This window comes from Uloborus diversus, chromosome 2 (assembly GCF_026930045.1).
Source record: "Uloborus diversus isolate 005 chromosome 2, Udiv.v.3.1, whole genome shotgun sequence".
NCBI lineage: Eukaryota > Metazoa > Arthropoda > Arachnida > Araneae > Uloboridae > Uloborus > Uloborus diversus.
In genome coordinates, this window is record NC_072732.1 from 84,987,660 (window position 1) to 85,014,444 (window position 26,785).

The window sequence follows — 26,785 nt, forward strand, 5'->3', positions numbered from 1 at the left end:
GATAGTATCGTTCACACATGGTTTTGGAAAACGTTTCGTACATTTCCCACTGTCCATACATGGCGCCATCATGTTTAGAGTACCGCAGGGACCATGGATCATTGTTGGGGAGAATTTCTAATTTAATAATATCTCCCCAATGTTTCTTTGATACTAGCAGAGTGAGTTCGGAAATAAGAACTTGACAAACTATTTCTAACTTTCATGAAGTTTATTTAAACGATAATGTAAATGGTTAAAAACATGCTGTAAATGATAAAAATAAATGCTAACAACATAATCTCTTTACATGCTACTTCTGCATGAGAAAACTAACAGTGCAACGCAAACTGAATGACTATTGACTAAAAACTTTGATGAAGTAGACCCATTGGAAAATAAGCTAAGTCCAGCTAATCATTTCTAATAAAGTGCGAACGGCACGAACAAGCAAGTTCGAATGCCGAACGAGCGACCGCCTACCACGACGAGAGATGATCAAAAAGAGAGAGAACTAAAGCCGCGAGCAGTTTAAATATCCCCACGGGTCATTAGCATATCCGAGTCACGTGAACGGACACATCACTGCTATCGTTAAGCACACGTGCCATCAGATTTCTTCTAGAAGCTTTCTATGACGTCATCCACAACGGAGTTCCCGCCAAGGGTGGACGAAAGTGAAACAAACATTCGGTCGATTCGACCAATGTGAATGAGTGCTGATAAGATTCTTTTACCCCAGTCATGCAGAATGATTGGTAATACATTATAAGTAAGGAAAACCATTCTTTTACTATTGGTGTTGTGAGGTGATGAGATAGGATTATTTACTGTTGTTATTAACAGGCATTTATGCCTAACAATCATGTTAGTGGTAACAATGTCAAATAGCTCTAGATCAATATTCAAATCCAGAATTTCTGCTGAAATAATTTTGTTTATTTCTTCTGCTCGCACTTTATTGACCAACCAAATCAAAATGTGCGCATGTGGCAAACCTCGTTTCTGCCACTCAACAGAAAATAGCCAGCAATGCGTTTCGCCGAATACAGAATGATGTGTAACCAAGTTCATCAATGATTTTAATTTTTGCTTGAACACACGTGCAGTGATATCATGGCGATGAATAGCTGTTTGACCTGGCAATAACAAAATTTTAATTTCGTCCCATTTTGGGTTGCAGGTGAATGTTACGAATAGATCTGGTCGGCCGTATGTACGTACGAAAGTCATGGCGTCTTGAATATATTCTTGCATATGACACAGACTACCAATATATGATGATGGAAGAATATATGCAGTACCGATGTTTCTGATATCCGTTGTTTCATCAACATTACTGACAATAGCATCATTGTAAATGTATGTACTCCTCAGAGCGCAGCTTTGTTTGATTAAACTTGATGTACCGTAATCGCTCACTTTCAATTTTTGCAAACATATCAACAATGTATTGATGAAATAGCTGGCGGCATCGGAGAATGTTGTTATCTTCATTGGATCGGATCATCAATCGATATGCGTAGAAGTTCATAGCGCTAATTTTTTTGCTAATTTCTGCACCTGCAAAAGAAAACTAAGTATACGATTTTTTTTAAAGTAATTTTTACGAAAAGAAGAAAAATAAAACAGTATTTATTTCATACCTGTCTCTGGATTTCTTTGTTTAATGTTTAAATGGTATCCATCTTCTCCTTCCCAAAACATTAATGGATACTGTAAAGCATCGTAAGAACGATGAGTGTCTTGAATTATCTGTATGGTGTTATCCCTGCGTTGTATTCGTATGTCTCTACGTTCAGATGGGTCGCCCACCATAACAACTGCAACTTCATTAACCGTAGGAATATTGTATCTACCATGCATGCTCTCCATATGGTACTTTGTCGGCTTTAATGACAACTACGTAATCATCCTTTTGCAATCTATTAGAAACAGTCTTGAATAGCTGGACTAACTGGTTATGATTGTTCAAAAACGTTTCCAAAGTTGTCACTATTTCTCGCTCCTCCATCTGCTCGATGTGGTTGTATTGGCAGCGTGCGTTAATTTGATGTTCCTCGTTGCCTATGAAGTAGATTTGCAGAAATTTTGGATCGGTATCCGGCGTTGAGAATAAAGAACCAATTCGATGATACACTTGACCTGGAATTTTAAATGTTGATTCAAAATGACGACCATCCTCATTCTGAACAACTTTTGTTGCTCCAAATGATGACATTTGAAAGCAAGAATTGAACTTACGAATTTTTCGCACAAACAATTTCGATTGAGATGTGCCTCCAGCCAATAGTGTTTTCAATGGTTCTGGTGGTGAATTTAATGGTGAAAGTGAAACTTTCCCTGACGCGCAGCAAAGACCGGCCGATTCACCTTTGTATTTAAATGCATGGCAGTATTGGCATTCTTTGTCCATATTGCCGATGGTAATAAGTGAAAATGACGAATATTCTATTTCAGGGTCATATTCGAACGCAAGGCGATGAAGTGATGCACGTGTCAATGTGCGACTCTCCTGCATGCGCTGTCAATTATGTGTTCTGTTCGCATCGATGACTCGTTGGCGTGCCCCTCTTTGTCTCAAAGCATTAGTTTGAAGACGTTCATTGCGCAGTTCTCGACTTGCAGTTGCACGTGTGTTGGTAATCTGGTCTCTCACATTTGTGTTGTCCGTCACTCGATCTTCTGCCATTCTGTTATGCCGTTGGTTATGGATTATTTTTGAACGCTGTAAGCATCGATCAATATTTCTTGCTCTTGCACGAAGACGTGGCTTTGTTCTGTTATAAATACACAGAACGTAAATATCAGTAAGTTAAGCTTAAACTTAATTATTATGACTATTAGTATGGCGATTATAAGTTCATTACTTTATTATTCATCAGCTATTATTTTATCAGTTTATTATTTTAATGAGTTGATTAAATAGTTATAAGCGGTGTGGCTGATATACATAAACCTAAATGGAAAAATCGGAACTTAAAATAAATACTTTGCTGTACATTATAAATTTGACTTAAAATCACAGCTAATTTTCACTTTAAGCCATTCCAAAGAAGTGCCTACTTCAATTTAAGGAACTTCTCAACTAATTATAAAAAGTATAACTGTAATTTATAAAATAAATTGCAAACCATAATAATTTAGCAGTAGTTATTATGATCGTAAAAGAAAGTACATTTTTATTTTATAAATATATTGCAATAAATTTTGCAAACTAATATTTTATTTTCATCTAACTGTTTAATACTTCGTACAAACTTAAGGTTTAATTTTCAATCAGAGGTCTAATACTCCATACGTTTTTATGTATCAAATGAGAACTGCAAATTCAAATTTGTAGATTAGTTTGCTTATGAAAAATCACGTTAAATATTCACTTAAAATACTGCATCCTACAAATTACAATTTAAAACGTTATTTCAATGAGTAAAAGTACAATATTCTCAATAAGTGCGCATTTTCAGAACAGGAAAAAATGTTCTAATACCAAGCAACGAAGCAAGTAGCTTGATTTAACCATCAAATTTGAGGTAACTATAAATTAATGACAATTCAAGACAGATCAAAATTGATCAACTACAAAAGTTACTGCTTAATAATGCTTTTAAATTTATTTAAAACGATAATTATTCAGGATTAATTTCAGGAATGTTATAATAAATTTTACCAACTTACGGCTTTAATTTCAGCTGTAAGCTTTTCAAAGAGCCGTCTAATAGTTTTTTTGATGCATAGCATCAAATAAAGACTGATTAAAACTGACAATTCAAATCAATGCTATTTTGAATCACATGTTACGTGATTTGTTTAGTCCTGATTAGTCCTCTATATGTTGCCAACATGCTTAATACATGCCCCTTTTAAAAGAACCAAAATGTTTCTACAGAAAGGCATATCACAATAATAGTAGGAAAGGCAGAGCTGAATGTTTTATTATCCTTTGGCACTGGTTTAAATATTTACTTCTGTTCACGCTCAACAGTAGGCTAAAATAAATATTAATCATTAATTCACTACAGAAAGCAGAGCTGGCTTTCTTATTGTTCTTTGGCAACAGGTTAAATATTTATTTCAATTCTCGCTCAACAATAGGTTAAAATAAATAATCATTTGGGAGATATAACCATCCAATGTTTAAATTAATTAATTAATTAACAAAAATGTTTCCGATTTGATCCATCACGCTTCGAAACCATGCTTGCCACAACTTCATTACAACCAAAAAATTTGATCAAAATCGGTCCAGCCGTTTAAAAGCCTTATGGTGACAAAGGTCCGCACAGAAGATTTTTATATTTTTAGATATATATATATATACATATACACATTATTTTTTAATAATGTATAAAGTTTTCAATTAGTTTTGTCTTTTTTTCATTTTTAGGCATAAACTGATTGACTATTGCATTGCAGTTTGGTTTGTCTAGGCCAAATGCTTGTTATTCATTTTCTCTGAGTGAATTTGGTACAGGCCTTTTCGTCCAAAACTGACAAAATGTGGGAACATCAGAATCACTACAAAAAAAAAAAAAAAAAAAAAAAAAAAAAAAAAAAAAAAAAAGAAAGAAAGAAAAGAAAAAAAGCAAGGAAAAATTTTTTTTACCTCCTTAGAAAATTAGTAGAATTACTAACTGTATTTTATCAGCTGTATCCATTATAAAATTATAAACCTTGTGAAATCCCGTATAGTCTGCGTGTTTTATTTTACCTGCACTAACTTTTGTTAGTTAGCAATGGTATGAATCAGTTTCAAGTTAACATACATTGCTTTATTGTACTGAATTCATTATTGTATTTAAGAACTGATATTGATACTACATGCTTTTTTTTTTCCAGTTAATCAACTTGTTTTCAAATGACTGTCGAAAAGTATTTATGTTTGTGAACAGCATCCCTTTGGTTATTGGTGGTCCATTTGTTATCGTTGGAGCACTAATTTATTCCTGGTATCTTCTGGGACCATTTTCCTTCATAGGTGTTGCTGTGTTCTGTATTATGTATTTTTTGCAGGTAAACTTTATTTTCTCTTATGCCTCTTTTTCATAAAAATTTTCATTTTAACTAAACTTTCCAATATTTATAATGGTCATAGGTTATTTAATTTTTAAGGTGCAGAATCAGAACCCTCATTGGTATGCTACCATATTCTGGGATTAACTCAAACAGTCCATGATTTGGGGTGTTGTCCTGGGTTTTTAGAATTTACTGGCATGGACTTAATTTAAAAAAAGAATAATAATAAGACCTATTCTTGTTGAACTGAAATTATTTGGTTTGATTTCGAAGAGAGTGAATGAAAGTTTAAACTATTCCATGAATAATATTGACTTATTCAATGAATGTTTGTTGATCCAGATAGTTTGAAACTGAAAACTGAGTCGTAGTCAAAATTCTGACAATGGAAGAGAAGATTCAAACAATTTTTAAGGTGCTCTAAAACGTTATCACATTTTAAACATTGGTAAAATTGTTTCTTATCTTTGACCACGCAGTATTATTTAATTTTTCTCTCTATCTACGTTTAACTATATATCTTCCCGCCATTGTCATATGCATTAAAGTTAAATTGCTTGCTTATTTTGATATTACAGTTAATATGTTAGTAAATGAGGAAGCATAAACTATCTGAAGCACTAAAAAATAAAAATAATAAATTCTTTGAAACAATTTTATTTTAAAAAAGGTTATTTTGCAAATAACTTTAATAATGAAATTGCATTATTTTGCTTTCATGTCAAGTTATTTTTGGCACATAAAGTGATTTATAGTAAGAGTAGGAAAGTTACATTAAAAATGCACAAATTACAACTGATTGCAGATATGTGTTTTGGGGCTTCAAGGCAGAGTCCAATTTCCCAATAGGCAGAGTAGGCAGCCGTCTAGGGCGGCAAATTTTGCTTCAATCTCATTTTTTAGATTTTTATTCTTCAAAATTAAGCATCAGTTCTCTTTCAATTTTCCCCAAAACAGCGACATAACTGATCCTAACTAATTAACCGTAATTGTCGAAACCACAGAAATGCGGTGTGACAGACTTCCGGTAATTGGTAATCAGTTTCAGTTTTGGGTTGTGGCAGGGACAGAGTACATCTTTGATCTGTACTTTCCAAAAAAAATTTCCCCTTAACTCAACAGACATAACATCTGGTTTCTCTTAAAAAGAGTGCAGCACTGGATGAATGATTCCTTTATATCTTTAGGAGTGTTCATCACAAAACATTACTTGGGGATTATTACTTCCACTCAGCAGGTTAGTTAAAACCTACTCCTTTCAGAAAAGCTTAAATACTGTTCAGCCTATTTAATTTGTAGAAACCACTTATTTGTAAAAATAATCGAAATATTTCGTTAATTTTTAATATATTATTTATGAAAGATGTCGCTTTAAAACGCCACGGGTTTGATAGTTTTAATGTAAATGTATTTGAATATTGAAAAAAAAAGTAAGTGAACCAAATGATTTTGAAATTACGGTGTGTTTTTTTCTCAGTATATTTTGTGTATTTACTTTGTAAATGAAAAAATGAACTAAATTTTGTTTTTGTCAATTTAAATGCTGTTTGCATGAAGTTGAAATATTTCGCGAGTTTTAAATTTCCTCTATTACAACCGGTTCGTGAAAATTAAAGCCTGGTGAAAATAAGTGCTTTTCAGTATTTAATTTGACCTTGGATAAATCACTTAAGTGGAGGGTGGCGGCAGATTTCAAATCTGCCTTGGGGCGGCATGAAGCTAAATTCGGCCCTGCTTCAAGGAAAAAGATTTTCAATGCAAAAAAATGTAAGCTCTTTGATGTAAAGTCCAACGAAAGCCTGAAAGGCCTTTCCTAAAGCTCAAATCTTTGTATTCCTGAAATAGATGTCTGCGATCAGTTGTTAACTTGTGCATGTCTTCCTACTGTTAAATTGTTGCACAAAGGTATTTATTCCTTTCTTACATTAAGTGATTTTTCTCATATCTGGTTTTATTGATCATGGGCAATATTTATTAACATATCCATTTCTGTCTTTCAATGAAGTACACTGGCCTCAAAAAGTTAAGATACATGTTTTTTGAAGCTCACCATTAAAAAATGGCAGTAACAATGAAATGCATAGTTTGCATGAATGATAATAACGAACTTTAAAACCATTTATAAAAAAAAAAGATAGCTGCCACTTTTATTTTATAGAAAAGAACATATCTTTATGAGTGAGAAAAAAATATGCAAATATCAAGCTTTCATACTTTTGTGTGTGTGTAAGTTGTGTTGATTTTCAAATGCTGTTGGTAGTTTTGGTGACAATAGTCAATAGAGTTTAGAAAATGTCTCAGAAACATCGTTTGCAAGATTCGTTGAGGTGGCAGGCAGTTGGATGGACCGAAATGGGATTGTCTTAGACTGATGTTACTAAACGTCTCAATGTGTCTCGTAGTATTGTTCAGGGACTTTGGGATCAATACCAATCAGAAGATTCTGTATCCAGAAAACCTGTTCCAGGCCGACCACGAGCTACAACATCTGTAGAAGGCCGTTTTCTAGTTATTTCGACCCGAAGGAGAATAACCACTACTGTGATGCAGCTCATTGCAAACCACTTTGCAGCATCAGGAAGAAGAATCTCTGCTACTACAGTGCGAAATCGTCTTCATGATGCAGGTCTCTATGCAAGACAACCAGTTGTGTGTGTTCTGCTCAATGAATAACAGCAATGGATCCGCTTATGCTTGTCAAGAGAACATGTTTCCTGGACGACCCAGCAGCAATGGGCTTATGTGCTGTGTACAAACGAGTTCAGATTTACAGTGGAGAGTGATTCAGGGTGTCGATTGATCTAGAGGGAACAGCGCACTAGATACCATAAATCCAATACTGTTAAAAGGCACAGTTATAGAGATGGTGCAATCATGGTTTCTCGGCAGGGATCTTGCTCGGTGGTCAAACTGCCTGCATGTGTCCAGGAACTCTGACTAATCTGAGATATCGGGATGAGATCCTTGATCCATATTTCCGCCCATATGTTGGTGCTATTGGTAATGACTTCATTTTGATGGATGGTAATGCACGATCTCGCCGAGCTCGGATTGTTAAGGAGTATCTTGAGGTTTGGAGCGAATAGAATGACCATCTCGATCTCCAAGCCTGAATCTGATAGAACATTTTTGGGACTATCTCGGCAGACAGTTGCTGCTTTAAATCTTCCTCCAAGGTCGTTACATGAGCTGGAACAAGGCTTACTCTGTGTCTGGTCTTCGCTTCCTATTCTGGTGTCTGACAACGTAATAAACATCATGCAAATTGACTGCTCCAATGCATTCAAATTAGGAGGGGGACACATTCCTTATTAGAACCCATTCTTGTATTGTTTCTATGACATTTTACTACATAACACTGTGATCTGTTTTCTTCAAGAATGGACTTTTCGGCAAAGATTTCTTTTTTTTTTTTTTTATTATAAATCCTTTTTGCAATACACTTATACAAATTTCTATGACGCATTCAATAAAAAGCTGTTTAATGCACATATCCTCCAAATTTTTTGTTTCTACATTCATTCATTTGGAAATTAGACACAAAAAAACAGTTGTACCTTAACTTTTTGAGACCAGTGTATAACAAAATACCATTTTTGTACGTACTATTGATTTGTATTTTTATGTGCATGATTCTGCTCAGTTTGATGGAGTAAAATTGATATTGCTTACTGAAGTAAATGAAAAATGATTTTTTTTTTTTTTTTTGAAGTTTCAGAAAACTGACATGTTATTAAATTTTTCAGTTTGGACTGTCTTATGTTTCTGCTAAGTACAGAAAGAAGACTGCAAAAATTACAGATGAAAGAGTAAGCTGAATCATATTGCTGTTGTAGCATTCAAAGTTGTTTGTCTTTTATAATAATTGTGATTACTGCATGATTTTTTTCAGGTATCTCTTATGTCTGAATTCTTAACAAATGTAAAGCAAATCAAGTTGTATTCATGGGAAAAATTTCTAATGAAAAATATTCAAGGTACGTCTTAAAATTTGAAAGTATTATTTGTTTTAATGGCTGGCATATAAAAATGATTCTATCATTATGTTTTTGTGAAGGATTATAAGTATCACAGGAAGCAAAATCACACGCATGTACCAGGTCTACTTTAAAGTTTTGTGTTTGTGAAGGAAAATGATGGAGTTTTAAATATTTACTGTACAATATGATTTTAACTGTTGCTTATGATTGAGTGTCAATGTGGTTTTGGTGGCAATTCTTAAGTATCATTTTTGAAGATTGCTATGTCTAGGTGGAGGAGGAGTGTGGTGCTGTTTTGAAATCTTCATTTTAGAGCTCCTCTTCTCCCCCCTCCGCCAAAAAGAAAAAGGCAAAAAAAAGAGAAAAAGGTGAAACTTGGAGGGTACAAGGTCTGGGGATTGTTGTGTATCCAAATGAATATCTCTGCTTATGTGTGGAATGTTTTTGGCAAGTGGTGAAAACAAAGTGGAGTTGCTGTGTCATGATGGAATATGATTTGCTTCCTGTTGAACATTGCTAGCCTCTTAGCATACTCTCCTGATTTCTTGTCTGATTTTCCCCCACTCGTCTCTTTTGCAAACTTTTTTAGCAAGACAAATTCGGGAGGAGGTGGAGCATGATTTGTTTATGAATAACCAAGTATGGAAAACATTGAATTTCACTTTCTTTTCTTGCAGGGAGATTAAAAACTTACGCAAAATATTAGTCTGAGTTTTGTTTTGCATATTCCGTTTGATTTAAAGTTACAGTCATTAGCTCCAATGTTTCTTCCACCAACTACTGCTGGTGTTTTTTAGGCCACTTGATAAGCAAACTATGCAAGCCTTTAAATGTTATTATAAAAGAGACTATCGCAAAAGTTATGAATAAATATGAATTATCTGCTGATTCTTCTGTAAGGGAAGTACCATAGAAAATCTTTGAGTATTAAGGATGCAATGTATCCATAACATTTTCTGGAGATTTGCTGCAAGCACAGTTAAAAAGTGATTTCTAACATATGAATTCCAACCACAAGAAGAGTTATCAAATTCTATTAAGTCTTTGAAATTGGAAAAAAAAAAGTTGAAACTATTTCATTATGTTGAGACTGATTCGAACTGTTTTGCTTTGACAAATTGTAATCTTGGGGAATATGTCTTCTTAAATTTCATGTGAATTGGCAAATAATGATGAACATTTTCAGCATAAAACTAGATTGTCCACTTACAACATCTGATGAATATGAAGCTTTTCGTGCATTGAAAAGTATGTGTATTACTTCTTTGCTGGAAGTATTTAACCTAACTACTCCATGATATCGATGCACTAGTGGTCAGTTTTCCATAAGTAACAAATAATAATTAATGTGTGTTAATAAAGAAATTTTTATGTGTTTGTGTATGAACCATACTTTCTGGTCATCTTTGCTAACATGTAATCATGAACTCTTTAAATATATAAAGATTTAATTATTCAGTCAAAATGGGTAGGAATTATTTTCCAGATTAAAAAATCAGCTGATTTAACTGGTTAAAAAAAAGACTGTTTTTCAAGCAACAAGTATTTTGTTTATAGCCCAGAGGTAAACTCAAATATCATAATATCTAGATTATCCCAAAGTATTAGCCATTTTATTCTAATAGTAGCAATTTATTTCAAAAATTTTTTTTTGTCTTGTTTTGTTATTTTTAATAATGTTAATAACTTTTTCAAATGCACCATCATAAAAAAATTCATATTGTATTTTGATTTGTAATTCCTTCTATTGTCAAATGTACAAATTGCTTAAAGAATATTTACATACCTATTGAAAATTGATTGTAATTCTTTTCTACTTAGATGAAAGATTGAAAGAAAAAAATCTTATCCAAAAATTCCAGTACATACATTCAATTTCTTCATGTACCGCATCATTAACATCTACAATTGCTACAATTTTAACACTTCTATGTTACACACTTTCTGGCTTTGATTTAACTCCTGCCGAGGTAAGATCATTTAGAAAATCTTTTAGAAAATTGTGTTAGTATTATTTGTCAAAACATTTTTTCCTTTTTCAATCACATTCAAAGCAGAAGTGATTGCTGACATCATATTCAATTATTTTTCCCCCATCACTTTGACATAAACATTATAATTTTTTTCTGTATCAACCTTTCAGCTGTTTTATGTATATATATATATATATATATATATATATATATATATATATACAGTGAAGCACCGTTTATACATTTCTCTTTTGTACGTTTTTATCAATTATACGTTTTTAAAATTGGTTCCTGCAAAGTCTAATACACATTAACCTATACCTATTATACGTTTTTTCGTTTGTACGCTTTTTTCATACAGTCCCTTCAAAAACGTATAAACAGTGCTTCACTGTATATATATATATATATATATATATATATATATATATATATATATATATATGTATATATATATATATATATATGTATATATAAAGGATGACATGCCCTTTCAAGGACATAAAAACCAGGACATAAAAAACTTCAGCCTGAAATATTTCATACAAGCTCAGCTCCCCCTGGAGAAGTTTCATCACTACATGTGTTTACAGTAAATTGTTTACCTCAAATCTGTGTTAAAATTGAAGTGTACATTTTCTAGAAAATTCATACAATAAATCATAAAGAGAGGAGAAAGAAGGAATGGTGGAGCACTTTGTTTGTGCCCTAACCCCTTTTCTCTTTTCTCATTGTTTACAAACCTTTCAATTTCCAAAGAAAAAGAGGTCTTTTTGGTTTACTACATTCCTTCCTGTTGTTACAGTCATTTAAAAAATAAGTAATTGGTACTAGAATTTGACTTAAATTTTAACAATAATTTTTAAAGTCACATTCTGCATTTTTTAGAAACTCGAAAAGTTTTTTATTGGCATCTATTGAGGAAGATGCTAGGTAAACCTTTCTGCTAAGGGGTTCCACCCTTGTTGCACTGTCTTCCCACATTGTACCCCAGTTCTTCCTCCTTTTTACAAAGTTCCTATGCCACTGATAATTTTTATAATTATTACTGTTTGGATCTCAGTATTGTGTTCTGAGGTTTTCATGTTTTTGATAGTTATAATTACAAGTAAAATAAAGATAATTGCTATTAGTAAAATCATTATATATAGTCTGTGTAATTTTCTGGGCAGAATGAAAATTTTTCTTGGCACTAGGTATAGTATAATAAATTCTTTTTTAACCCTTTGAGATCCATTTTTCAGAAATTTTTTCCCCCTCCTACTAAGTCCAAAGAGATTATAAAATGTAATTCTCGATTGTTATAAATATCATACTAGTTTCCTAGAATCATATTTAGAGACGCCAATTTAAGTCCCAAAAATTAGATAGCGGTTGAAACGTGTTGGACACTGCCTGACATACTATTACAATGGCAACAGGAATGCCCCGATTGGAGGTTACTGTGACTTCCCAAAAATGTCCTTAACCAGAAATTTTTTGGCAAAATCAGCTTCATTCGGCAAAATTTGGAGTTCTATTAGGCAAAAATTATCATCATTTGGTGAAATTTAAAGTTTATGCGGCAAAATCATGGTCATTCTCAGCGATATTTGGATTTCTATTTGGCAGAATTTGGAGTCTCAGTTGGCAAATTGAGAATTTCTGCATTCCAAAAAATTAAAGTTTGGGGTGTCCCTAAATATTGACATTAGGTGTTGGGGTTGGGCTGAGTTCAACGTAAGAGTGCAAAGAATTAATATGCCTTGTATAGATTTCTTTCTATGTGTTCTTTTTTTATGCTATAGCAGAGCTATGAAATGCTCTCCTATTTTCACAACTGTCAATGAAACAACAGATTAAGGGAAATTTTGCCTAATAAAAATTGTCTGAAATCCAGCTATTAGTTTCTTTTGTTCTTGCTAGATATACTTTAGGTACAAATTATTGTTACATAAAGTGTTGTCTGAAGTTGGTTTTTTACAGTATCTTTGATTATGCTGACTAAAAACTTTGTTTAAAAATAAAACAAAAACACAATCAAATTCAAATATTTAAATAGTATCGTGCATATGTGAAACTTTTAGTATTTTGTCATCATATTTAAGTGTTATGCATAGTGCAAATTGACTTTAAATAGAGATCGATTTTTTTAGGCATTTACACTTGTTATCATCAATTCTATTGCTGGCCATGGAATTCGTACTTTACCAATGTGTGTAAAAGACATTGTAAATGGGACTGTTGCAATATCAAGACTGCAGGTACTATTTTCTGCTTAAATAAATAACTTATTTTAAAATTATATGTATATAAAAAAAACTACCATGTAGCCTTATTCATCTTAATACATCACTACAACACTAAAACCAATCCTTTTTACTTCCTTGTACAAAGTGTAAGAAGTATTGTACTCACAAAAATGTTTAAACGTTGTTTTGGTAAAAATATTTCATCTTAAATCAATTAATTTTTTAGCTTGGTTTTTATACTTATCTATGTACATACATACAGACAACAGAAAAATCTATTTGTCCATTCTTGACTCCATTTTGTTAAGTTTTTTCGTAACACCTGTACGTATGTATCTGATATGACTAAAAAATGGTTAATTATAGAATATTGAAATTTAACCTGTGGGACCTATGTAAGGACTAGTTCATCTCCTTTTTTCATAGCTGTCGGGCCATTGTGAGGATGTTTGTATGTACTTAAGTATTTATGCATATGTCTCACTTATCTCAAAAACTGTTGTAAACTTTCTATTTTGATTAAAATTAAATGTGCTAAAAGGGCACTTTATTTGTTTTTTTACCAATTTAAACTTTGTTTCAAGTTGCTTTTCATATTAGTTTTCTCTAAGGTACCACAGAATCCATCTCTAATACTCAAGTAAATAGTTTATGCCACTTTGCAACACACACATCTCCTAGTAATTTTTTTTGTTTTTCTTTGCTTAGTTAAGGAAGTTTTGTAATCGAGATTTAATGAGGTTTTTAGAGTTCAACAGAAATCTTTTTTCCATCTTTGAAAAAAAATATATATATTAGTTACGAAGCGTACAAGAAAGTCATGTGGTTTGGTCCCCATGGCTATCTCCAAAGCATGTATTTGATATTCTGGATCTCAAATTGATTTCCAATGTTGCTTGTTTCTCAGCTTGCAATAATTGAAATCTGTTGAGCTGACTAGAAATTCTGAATCTTAAGTTGAATGAATGTTGTATCCAAGTCTCACAGCTTAAATGATTTGAAATCAGTTGCATTTTAAGTTATGAAGTCACCTAGGGAAGTTCCTTAATTAAAACCAAACATTATCTAGTATTATTAACTCTGTAAAGGTAGAGTTAGTAGTTTTGACATGGGATAAGCACAGTTTGCTCTCTTTGTGGAAAAAAATGAGTTATTTTAGGACTGATGCATTTGATGCTTTGCAAAACCATTTTTTATCACATGTAGTTATTTCTTAACAGAAAATATCAAAAAAGCTTAGACGCTTTCTCAAAAATTTTTCATGATAGCAAAATAATTAAAATCTTTCTACTCTGCAAAATCATTAAGGAATTTCTTAAAATGAATAATCATTTTCTTAAGTTTTCAATTGTCGTATAATAAATGCTGACAGCTCACGCTTGGCAATTGTTGTTTAGTCTGTTCAATGGTGCAAAAAATTTGAACATGCCGCTGCAGAGTTGTTTTTGATGTTGCACTTAGAATGTTTAGCACTTACACAAATGATACACTGTAGTCTTGTAAAAGCTCTTTTTGCGAAAACAACTTTTACTGAGGTGCAAAGTTTTAATATAAAGGGTTAATTAGCATTAAATTCTTATCAGTGTATTGCACTGAAGCTCTCTTTAGGAAAAGTCAAAAATAACTTTAACTGTGTTGTAGCATTCTATATGTTATATTTTCGAATTTGCTTTGTCATACTGTGATATTTATGGAGGTTATCTTTTTTATCAACAGTTATATGTATTTTAAAAATATATTTGATATTATTTTTAATATAAACTTCAAGCAAAGTAATGTCAATACTTATCTTGTTCTGAAGTTTTTTTTTTTTTTTTTTTTTTGAATATTTACATCAATGTACAAAAGTTAATACTAATGTATTTATTGTTCATCTATTGCTCATTGACTAAGTCACAGCTGTTTCCTAAGTTCCTACTGGTTACATGCATGGATATTTGTGAATGGAACTTTTGTAATGCATTTTCCCACCCATAAGTCAAATAATATACAACTTTAAATTCTTACAATAAATGGTTCTATGAAAGCAAAGCAGTTTCCAATACAATGATGCATTTTACTATATGTCATGTCTATATTAGCAATTCAAAGTTTTCACAACTTTTAGTAAAAGGTAATATCTATTGTTAAAAATCTTCCCTTTTATATGATTGAAAGCAAGGATGCTATGTGAGATTTCAAGTCTGCACTCTTATTTTTCCATAGAATGACCTAGTATTGCTAATTTCATGCACTGGTTGCACCTGTTTTCATCTAAACTGTGGTCATTTGGGGCAAACAGTGGTTTTTGTTTTTGAATCAGTTTCACTGTTTACTTGATTGGATTTTCTTAAGATTTTAAAATGGTTTTATTGATGATGGGTTACAGTGTTTGCTCTAAAGGGCGGGATTGTGCAATTAATGCAACTTCTTGTGAAATCCCACTCATTAAAAGTCCCTTAATGTGGTGTTCCCTCTGTTCACCCTTGCGGACACATGTTAAAAAATTCACAAAATTTCTCATCTCAGATTTTTTTCTTTTTCATATTTTTTTAAAACCAACTCCAGTATAAATGAAATGACTTATGTGGTGTATAGACCCCTTTAACCCAAAAAATACTTCACTCCCTCCCCCAGAAATTCGTCCCATGAAATTCAGAAAATATGGGCAAAAGATCGTTGTAGCACTAACATGCAAGTATTGCCGCATCACTCCAAGGAAAGATCTCGGTTCTGATGCTAACTGTGAAGTACTTAAAAAGGAAACTGAGACCTATCCCAGCGAGGTATGAAGCAAGGAGAATGAATTACAGCTTTTTGACTTATTTCTTTATTTAGGCATCTGTATCTGACATGGTTGTACTCGGCGAGCGTTGATTAATTTTTAAAAAGATACACGACATCATCTATCAAACTTTTTTTTTTGGGTTATTGAGAACAGGTACACTTTAAATGGAAGGATGACCTAGCATCACCAGCCACGTGGTAGTAACGCCATTTTTCTTGGCATCATTCTCGGGGGAAAATCTCTTAAGTTCAGAGAGGGTTAGGTCCTTCGGCGTCCTAAACCGGCATAGTAGTAGTCAAATCAGCGGCAGCACTTGAACAATATGGCTATGAGAGCGACTCCCTCAATTTCTACCAAGGGAATTCTCAACTCATGAAGGCAGAATGGACAGCCATTTCCTCATCTTTACCCCGAGGATCCATTCTAATCTCAGAACAAGGACGGCGGATTACATGTTTACTTCTACCAATCACGTTAAGTCAATGCTTAGTTCTGACCAAAGACCAGGGGAAAGCTCTTACACAGGCCTTTCTCCCATCATTTTATCGCAGATCATTGGAGTATCTTTCTGCACATCTTGTTTGTAACGTCCATTATCCCAACCGCTCTAAGATCATTTTCAACTGTTATCTTAGTATTCTTTATTTCTCAAATGCTAGACGGGCTCTCCAATATCTCTCGGCTACACAATTAAAATTGCTATCTTAGTATTATTGATGAACAGAAGAATTTTGGTATTTAAGCATATAAAAACAGGAGGAAGAGATTGAGAATAAGAGTTGTAGTTTTGGCCGGACAAAACCCATTTTGGCCATGCCACTGGCAAAAATTGGTTAAAACCGGTCAAAACTGGATTTAACCGCCACAGAGCGGGCCAAAACTGTATTGTATAAAAACACTGATATGTGCACACCACATACAGTTCGTATGCATAATATTGCACATTTTAATGAATGATTAAAAGAAATAGGACGCGTATTTATCATAATTGAAATAATTTTTAAAACTGATTAATTGATTAAATTTAACTTTTCTTTAACATTAAAAGTTATTCACAACAAAGACAAAGCACACTCGTTTATTAGGACTACTAAACAGCCTACAACATAAACTAATAGCTATTCTTCACAAAACTTGTAACATGTTTTCAATGTATTAAAATATTAGTAATATACTTTGATTAAATTTGAAATTCATTTTGTGCACATAAAACTATGAAACAAGTAGGTATATATTATGCATTTATACTGTCCTATGAGGTGACTAACCTTTTGGAATATGCAGTCATTTATTACTTGCATAGGGTGTAAAATGAACTGTTTACTTTAATAATGATTAGTGACTGATATTAGGATTTATATTTCATATTTCTTTTAATTATGCATGCATTAATTTTGATTTTAAACTTCAGTATTTCCGGAAACCACACCCAATGACCAAAACTGGACAAAACTAATTTTAACCGGTTGTATCCATGGTCAAAACCACCGCTGGCCGAAACTCGAACAACCATGTATGATTAGAGCTTTATTCTTTTGGTGTACCAAATACTCAAACCAGGGTTTGTACGAGTCATGGAAATCCTGGAAAGTCATGGAAAAATAAATAAACAAATTACAGACCTGGAAAAGTCATGGAAAATTAATATTTTCATTAAAAGTCATGGAAATTTATTTCAAGTCATGGAAAAATGTTTTGGGTAGTAAGAAAATAACAATAGCTAAAAGAGCGCTAGAAATATTGAGTGATTTTGTAATATTGCATGTAAATTGAACGATCTCAAAAACAAATCCGAGTTTTGGAATCCAATTTCATCCGCTTCTGTAACAGCCGCTCGCCCATTTTCATAATGTGATTTTACTACTGAGGCATCACTATTTTTGAATTCACCATCATTTTCAGCACTTCTTATATTTTATATTCTGTTGTAGTAGACATGCACATTCTTGATTTTTGCCACGCCCCCTCAAAAAGTGCAATTAATTTGCATCCAACTTTGTTTCAACTACTTGTAAAAATTCATTAATAATTTCATCAGAAATTGAAGACTTTAATCAGGCATGAAAATAGGGGAACATGAAAATAGGGGAATTATAATATTCTAAAACAGTGATGCCCAATATACAGCTCGCAAAACAGATTATTGTGGCCAGCTGAAATATCTGGTTTAGAAAAATGAATTTACTGAAAAACGTGACTTTACTTTAATGAACAAATATACAATCAAGTTACATGGGTGATTTGTTCACTATTGACACCAAAAGGCAATGTTTTTATGAAGTGAATTTATTATTGGAAACTTAGTAATAATGACTCATTCAATTTTTGTCCCATTATTACTATTCTGCCTTATTTATTAAATATTTATTAGATATTTAAACATCAGTGTATTACAGTTCACTATATTTTTACTTTACTTGGATTTATCTGCTAAATACAAACAAGAATAATTTATTAGTTTCTGCAATGTGCACTGATATTTTTTCATTCACAAGTAAGGTCTCCAATCAGGTAGTGGCATTCACGTAAAATTTTTCTAAAGCCTATTTCCGAAAATTGGCAAGTTTGACATTAAATGGTACTATTCTCTTCATGTAATAAGGTCATGAACATTTTTATGAAGTCATGAAAAAGTCTTAGAAAAGTCATGGAATTTTTTTTATCCAAATTGAGTATGAACCCTGTCAAACACATTTAGAACTTGGAGCTTATCTTCTGTTCCTAGTTGCACCAAACAAGCCATATTTTTATACCCATTTCGCACTGAAGTTGTACCAAAACGCTTTGGTTGGCAAAATCTCCATTTCCAGACTTTTGTTGTTTTTTTTTTTGGAGGCATTGATAATTTTTTTATGACAACTGAGAGTATTTCATTAGCATGCCATTTAATAACCAATTGATTAAAAAAAAGAATCTTGCTTATGTAACAAACATTGAAATACAGGGGTGCGATTTTTTTGGCTTTTGCCGGAATTTCGGCTTTTTCTGTTGGCTTTTAAAATCTTTCCTCCTTTTTTTGCCTCTTCAGGCCTTATTTTTATCAAAAATCGGAAAAACTTTTTTTTCTTTTAAATTTTCGATCCCCGATTTCTTATTCTTTCTATTTTTCCCCCTCGAATCTTCATCCTCTGCGAAATCTGCCAAGAACGTATGATTTGAAATCATGCCAGAGACGAAAAACGCTTGCTGCGCCGAAAGTTGCATGCCTCATTTGAGATTTCAATCTTTTTGCATCCTGCAAGTATTTCAATTATTTTTAATGTTGTTGTGGTTTTTTACTATATACTACCTTACATCTGATTATTTTATTCATCATTTCAGTAATATTTTTATTTCTTTAATTTATTTTAGAAAAAATGCAAAAGCCAATCAAAAAGTGTGGCTTAGCACCCACAATCTTGAATTTTATTGAAACGTGGCATTGTTACTTTTTTTGTGTATTTAAAAAAGTCTTAAAAGTATTTATGGTGAATCTCAAATAGTTTAGGCTTTACAGCCTGTTAAAAGTTTTGAGATTTCGTGATTAAATGAGGCAGCTCCAAGTTGTTCTATTGATTCCGAAATCGTATTAGGAAGTTTTTAAAAATCAGATTTTGAGTTTCAATGCAAGGATAAAGGTAACCAATCGTTTATATATATGTGTATATATATATATATATATATATATATATATATATATATATATATATATATATATATATATATATATATATATATATAATAAAAGTGAAAATATTGAAAAAACGACACCAAAAGCCCATAGATGCGCAACGCAGCAAAACTAAAAAGCCAAGTAAATATAAAATTAAGCAAACAGAATTTCAAATATTAAACAAATTATATATAATTAATGATGATAAAAAGGAAAATTGCAAACAGCTATTAAATAGGAAAAGATAAAGTGTGAATCCAGAGCTCATCAGTCGTGGAGAATTCATTAAATATGGTCAAAAGACCAGAAATTTTAACTATGAACTAAAAGAGAATGTTTAAGCTCCAGTACATGCAATATAGAGTAACATTGGGCAAAAGCACCACATGCTAAACTAAAAACAATAAACTAGAGCTCAAACCAAAAACTAAAAGCAGGGGGTTTCGCCTCGACTAATTAGGAAAACAAGTTCCGATAATTAGCCATCCACGAGACAGTACCTGCCTATAACAAAATTATCTTACCTTGAAATCCATATAAACAGAGCCAATTCCATTGTTCAACCTGATAAAAAATCCTTTTCAGTTGTCAACGTAAAAATAAAATAAAAATAAAAATAAAATCATATCCAGAAGATAAATCCATAGACATACCAGTCGCCTGTTTCCCACGTGTAAAAATTCATCCACCCCGGTGATTCATAAAAAATGGTTTGTCACGGTTGTATCATACATTTGCACAGTTAAACAGTTTCAAAAGAAGCGAAATGCTCATCGAAGGCTATACTTAAGCAAATGTTTTCAACTAGATTTTTAGGGAAGTTATTATTAAAAAGTAAGTTTTTGAGTACTGAAATTTCTTGATTAAATGCAGAAATGGTATTGCAAATTCTTTTTATTCTGATAGCTTGCGAAACAATGATGCCAATAAAAACCTTTTTACTTAAGCAGGAGGAAAAATCTTGTAAGCTGTTAACTGTGAAATTAAATTCCCGCCTTTTATCATAGATTGTAGTGGAGCAATTTGAATCAATTTGTATGTTGATATCCAAGAAATTAAAGCTATTTTTATTAGAACTAGTCTTTTTGAGCTTTAATGATCTATGATAAAAAAGCAAAACTATATATATATATATATTTATTTATTTATTTTCAATTCTTACTATGAAAAGTATGTTTTATCACATAAAGAAATTTTAGATCTTTCTCTCTGTTGTTAATTTTTACTTTACAAACAAACCTAATTTTAAACGAGTAAGAACATAAATTTTAACACTATAAACTCAAATCTTTTTAATGAAAAAAATAGAGACGTACCGAGTACTCGGTAACTACTCGGTACTCGGCCTACTCGGCCAATATGCCGAGTACTCGGTACTCGGCCAAATTTTGATCAGATACTCGGCCAATACCGAGTAGTTGCAAAAAATTGAATACATTAAAATTTACAAAAAAGCTCAAGCATACATAATTTTCTGCAACCATTTACAATTCAAATTTAAATTTTGAGAATAATGAAGTTTGAAATACTTCAACGAAATAAATCTTGGTTCGAATGTCTCGAAAGTTAATAAAACTTTTTTGTTGAAAATTGTGGAAATATGGAATTTTTGCTACAAACTAAAATTAGTTATAAGATATATAAAAATACCTTATCTTTAAAAATAAAAGGAAATAAAACAACGTTGGAAGCACAGTGCAGGATCACTGCAGACACGTGTTTTGGCGTTACGAGGAATTTCTTTTTCAATGCACAAAATGTGAGCTCGTTGATTTAAAGGCATCCAGCAAAAGTCGAATTTTTTGTCGTATGCCTTTACAGTCTTTAGTTCACATGTTATGCACTGAAAAGATGATCCTTGTAACACAGAAAAACGTGTCTGCAGTGTTCCTGCACATTGTTTTTTTTGCTTTTAAAAATTATTTGTGTTTAGCGAACTAGACCTATAATGAATAAATTTGTATAATTTGTTTTAATTCCAACTTGATAAGTCATACCTTTTATTTATTCATTTTTAATTTAAAAAATATTATTTTTGCAAAATTTTGTAGTTAAATTTCAGCAGGAATTTAGTTTAAAAACTATTATATGGACAAGGAGGTCTATACTACTATTTCAATAAGTTCAAAATTCATTGGTGTGTGTCGGTGGTCCTTCTTTCAACATAATTGGTACTGGGAAACTCGGCCGAGTAGTGAAAGGCCGAGTTACTCGGTAACTCGGTACTCGGCCGAGTAGTAAAAGGCCGAGTACTCGGTACTCGGCTACTCTGCCAAAGTGCTACTCGGTACGTCTCTAGAAAAAAATGTATTTTTCTCTAAAAAAATATAAAAAGTTGACACTATTATGTGATGCAGTCAAGATTGACCTCTGGCTCCCCCAACCCTTTGCTCAAGGACTCAATTGTTATAAATTGTTGCCTCTTTTTTAAAATTTATATTTATGTAGGAATAAACACTTTTGCAAGAAATCGTACAATGCAGCAAATTGTACAAAATTATTACTTATACTTAATTAAATAGTATTACCTTTAAAAAAGGGGAATTAGCCATTTTTCTTGAAGTTTTGAATATCATAACTTCCAGGTTCTATTTTGATGCGGTTTTTCATATCATCCCTTTGCACAAAATTTTTTTGGATATCATCCCTTTTCAAAATTTTTTTGGATTTCCTCCTTTTTGCTCTCTGACCACTCTCATACCTGGAAATAGCTTTTAATGTTTAAAAAAAAAAGGTCAATATTGCTAATATAGTAAGCAAATATTTTGTTCAAATGAATTTTTATTTAAACTGTTCATGTAATAAACTAAACTGCAAAAAACAGAAAAAAAAAGACTGCCCCTAAATTTTTAAAAATCTTACTTAAAGTTTTGGTTAAGGTGGGAAATCTCACCACTCTCTTTCCCTAGTTTGGGTAACTGTGGGAAAGGTAGCAAGAGGTACATAATCGTCTCTCACATCTGCTACCTAATTTTACCTGATCGTGTAGTTAGTCATCAGTAAGTGCAAAATAAGTTAAGTAAGACATTTAAAAAACAATTTGTATGGTTCATTTGATATTTGATTTCAAAGTTGATACAAAATATTTTGTTTAAATTGAAAATTCATAAGTTTCAAGTGCCCATAGTTATTTCTGTGTTTCAGTTTGAATCAATAGCTTTGTCAAAAATGTTTGCGCTGCCTAGGTGTAAATTAATCAAGTGCTATTAAAATAATTTATTTTTTAGATTTTGTTACGACTTGAAGAGAAAGAAAATTATACTGTTGTTCCCAATCGGTTAGATATCTGTGTTAACATGTCTAAAGCAACTTTAGATTGGGATCCAGTTGTTCCTTTTGCACTGAATCAATGTTCAAAATCTGCAAATGAGGAAATTCATACCTCAAGTAAGTATTTATGAAATGATTATTATTTAAGCTATAAATATTTTTTGTTGGAGGTATCTGTTGATTAATTTGTTTGGAAGTATCTGCAGCTAAAAGTAATGAAATAATCCAAACCAGATTTCATTTACTGACTATATAAAGCATGCAGATTTTTTTCCCTTTTGAAATATCATAGAAAGAATTACACTGTTAATACTTCACCTTGTGATGCATAATGGTTTCTTATGTTTGAATGTATGTCACAATTGTAAACCGAAGTTTAAAATTCTAGCAATAAAGTGCAAATATAGATGTAAAAATGTCACACCCATGCAAATCTATTGAACAAGTAATAACTAGTATGGTTTTGGTTTTAAACACAAATGTACATCAGCAAAAGTTTTTACTTTTGCATGAAAAAACAAACTAGTTCTGGCACTTGCATTAAATACTTAAATATCTAATAGTCCAGTCAATGAGTGCTCAAAACAGGGGTGTAGCGTGCATGGAATATGCAATAATTTTTGACTTCAGAATATTGTTTGGGGTAGTTAGTAAGTAAAAATGCTAAAAGTCCCCGCCCCTAGGGCTGAGCTAAAGGTGGGAAGGAGGGGAAAGAAATTTTGGGTTTTTCAAGAAAATTTCGGAAACGGTGGAAAAAATGAGTTTAAAATAAAAATTCAAGCTAAATAAACTTCCTACAAAACTGTTTCTACACATATTTGAAATTTTCAATAATTTTCAGGGTATATGTTATGAAAAATCGTTGACATTCGGAAATATTCCCTCTTTTTGTCAAACATTTGCTCCTAGTGCCTCCCAGGATCAGTAGCCATGAAAATTGTCTATGACAAAGTTGTAGAGCTTTAAATTTCCTTCAATTTTATATGCGACTTTGTTACATTTTATTCAATTAATCAAAAGTTACAGAATTTCAAACACGTACTTTCAGGGCAAAAAATGGAACACTAGCTATTCACAAATTTCAAACAGACTCGAAAGGATCCTGCACTTCTTTTTTCCTCAATGAATTTGACAATCCAGATACACAATAAAGAAGTATTTGTGGATTCCTTTAACACAAATGATGTTTAGACGGGGTCGTGAAATTGGGACAAGGGGGAAGGAAAGAGTAAGAAGTGTGACATCAAGCATGTTTTAATACAAATATGTTAAAAACATTAGTTTATGAAAAGTACTTTTCTGACAAATGGGGAGGGGGTGAAAAATGTTGAAAAAAAAGTGTAACATCATTTATGGACCGCTCCTTACCAAGAAATCGAACGGAGATTTCCAGCACTATGTATATGCAGTATGAATTAGCTCCATACGCATGGTATTGTTAAACAAAATTGAACTGAGGAAGTGCAGTAAGCCAGCACTTTCTCAGTAAAAAATTTAATAGAAGTAATTAATAAGTAAACATACTGAAAGTCCCCGACCCTAGGGGGCAGGAGGGGAGTTAAAGGTAGGAAGGGAGAGCCAAATTTTGTAGTTTTCGAGTATATCTCAGAAACGGCAGAAAAAATATGTTCTGAATAAAAGTGAAAAGTAACTAAATTAATTGTGAAATTGTTTCCCTACAGCCTACATATGTGTCACATTTCCAGTCTTTTTTTAGGTATGCGTTTTTGAAAACCAATACTTTTCGGAAAAAAAATTATCTTGTTCTTATTGTCTCAGAGTGTCTGTGCCATGCAGGCGCTCAGGGGATCTTATGCAGCAATAATGTGACAAGGACCCTGACGTTTTTCTGTGTCTTGAAAATCCACTTGCTGAACACTTAAACTGCAGATTCAAACCTGATACCAAAGAAATTCGAAGCCTATGCTCAATCACTGCAAATCCCATCTGACAAACAATCAAAAGCTATGAAGTTCTAGCATGTACTCAATTTCGTTATTTTATTGAAATGAATATGTGACGCTATGGCACGATAATGAAAATTTTAATATTAGAAATAAGGTAAATGTAGCTAACTGGCAGCTCCTTTTTGTAATTTTAGTTTTTATTACATTAATACTAATCATATTTTGAAGTGCTTATATGGAATATGGACTGACAGTAATTAGAAAATGAAAATATAATTTTTAAGGTAACATCTTGGTTTTATTCTGAGGCGGAAGAGTCATGTCACCAGCAGTGGAAAAGTTGTCCTAAGAAATTGGTAATGTATTGATGTCATCGTCGTCCCCTTCGTCCTGGATAAATATTTTGATTCCGTTGTTGCAACTGCCCTTGCAATGCAAGCTTGCGAGAGAGTAGTTTAACGCTGATTTTCTACAAGTGACCTGCCGGTCACTTGTAGGAAAGCAATCGGTCAAAATTGTCTACAAGATTCCATCAGGAGCAACATCCCATTCCGAGAGTTTCAGCACAAGTTGGTCATTGCTCCTTTCCCAAACCCCCAATCCAATACTTCACATTAAGTTTCTAGCTACAGTTGAACCTGGTGATACGGCAGACAGAGATCAGTCTTGATGTTTGCAGCTACTTTGATAAATGATCTGTAACGGAACTCGTTGAGGGACTTTTCTGTGGCTAGAGCACCATACCATGAGAGATACATATGACCCCAGCAACCTCAATGGATTCAGGGGAAGAATAACTGTTGATATGTACCTTAGATACATGTTGTACGATTTTAGATTTCTGGTACATTTTGACAACAGAATGTGGTGATAAGTTGGGGATTTGGCTGTCGTGAACAATCAAGAGGACTTCCTCTCTAATGATAGCTACCGAAGAATTTTGCTGTCTTCCCAATATCAATTTCGACATCACCTAAAGCTCAGAGCGTATTTGTCTCGATTTTCGACAGCTTTTTCATTTACGGATTGTCAGCTGAATGTTATTATAAAAGTTGGACAGAAACCTTGTTTAACCGTCGTTTCAGTTTTCTAACTGACATTGATGTCCATATGGTTTATACTGTTGTATCTTTTTTGCCTAACAGTTTTGTAGACTAGGTATCCTCAGTAACAACAAATTCAAATGGCATTAAATCAATGTGGTTGTCAATGCCCTTAAACAGTATGTATAGTTCTGACTTTCTGCACATCCTCAGTGCACCAAATCATACTGTATACATAATTTTGCAAATCTTTGTCCGATTCCTTCATAAAGGGCTGTCCACAAATAATGTCATACTTTTTTTTTCAACATTTTTAACCTTTCCTCCCCCCTCCCCCTTTATCACAAAGTTCGTTTTACAAGCTACTTTTCATAAACATATTCGTATTAAAAAATGCTTGATGTCACACTTCTTACCTTTCCTTCCCCCTTGTCACAAAGTCGCAATTTTACGACCCCCCCCCCCACCCTTAAACATAATTTGTGTTGGAGGAATCCACAAATACTTCTTTATTGTGATTCAGGATTTTCGAATTCATTGAGGAAAGAGGAAGTGCGTGATCCTTTCGAGTCAGTTTGAAATTTGTGAATGGCAAGTGTTCAATTTTTTGCCATGAAAGGCATGTTTGAAATTCTATAACTTTTGATTGGTTGAATGAAATATAAATAGCATATCAAATTGAAGGAAATTTAAAGCTCTACAACTTGACAATTTTCATGAATACTGATCCTGGGAGTCGCTAGGAGCAAATATTTGACAAAAAGAGAGGATTTTTCCAAAAATCATCGATTTTTCATAACATATACCCAGAAAATTATTGGAAATTTAACAAAATGTGTAGAAACAGTTTCATAGGAAGTATATTTTGCTTGAATTTTCACTTTAAAACGCATTTTTTCCACCGTTTCCGACATTTTCTCGAAAAACTCAACATTTTCTTCCCCCCTCCCTCCTACCTTCAGTTCAC

General features: G+C 32.5%; 1 protein-coding gene across 1 annotated transcript in view; it reads left to right on the forward strand.

The window, feature by feature from the left end:
- Positions 1-26,785, forward strand: part of LOC129235269 (ATP-binding cassette sub-family C member 5-like) — a 138,176-nt gene that overhangs the window by 50,146 nt on the left and 61,245 nt on the right. The window contains exons 7-12 of the mRNA XM_054868981.1: positions 4,819-4,992; positions 8,742-8,804; positions 8,888-8,972; positions 10,797-10,945; positions 13,084-13,191; positions 22,826-22,985. Of these exons, the coding sequence (XP_054724956.1) occupies positions 4,819-4,992; positions 8,742-8,804; positions 8,888-8,972; positions 10,797-10,945; positions 13,084-13,191; positions 22,826-22,985 (739 nt within the window). The remainder of the gene's footprint in view (positions 1-4,818; positions 4,993-8,741; positions 8,805-8,887; positions 8,973-10,796; positions 10,946-13,083; positions 13,192-22,825; positions 22,986-26,785) is intronic.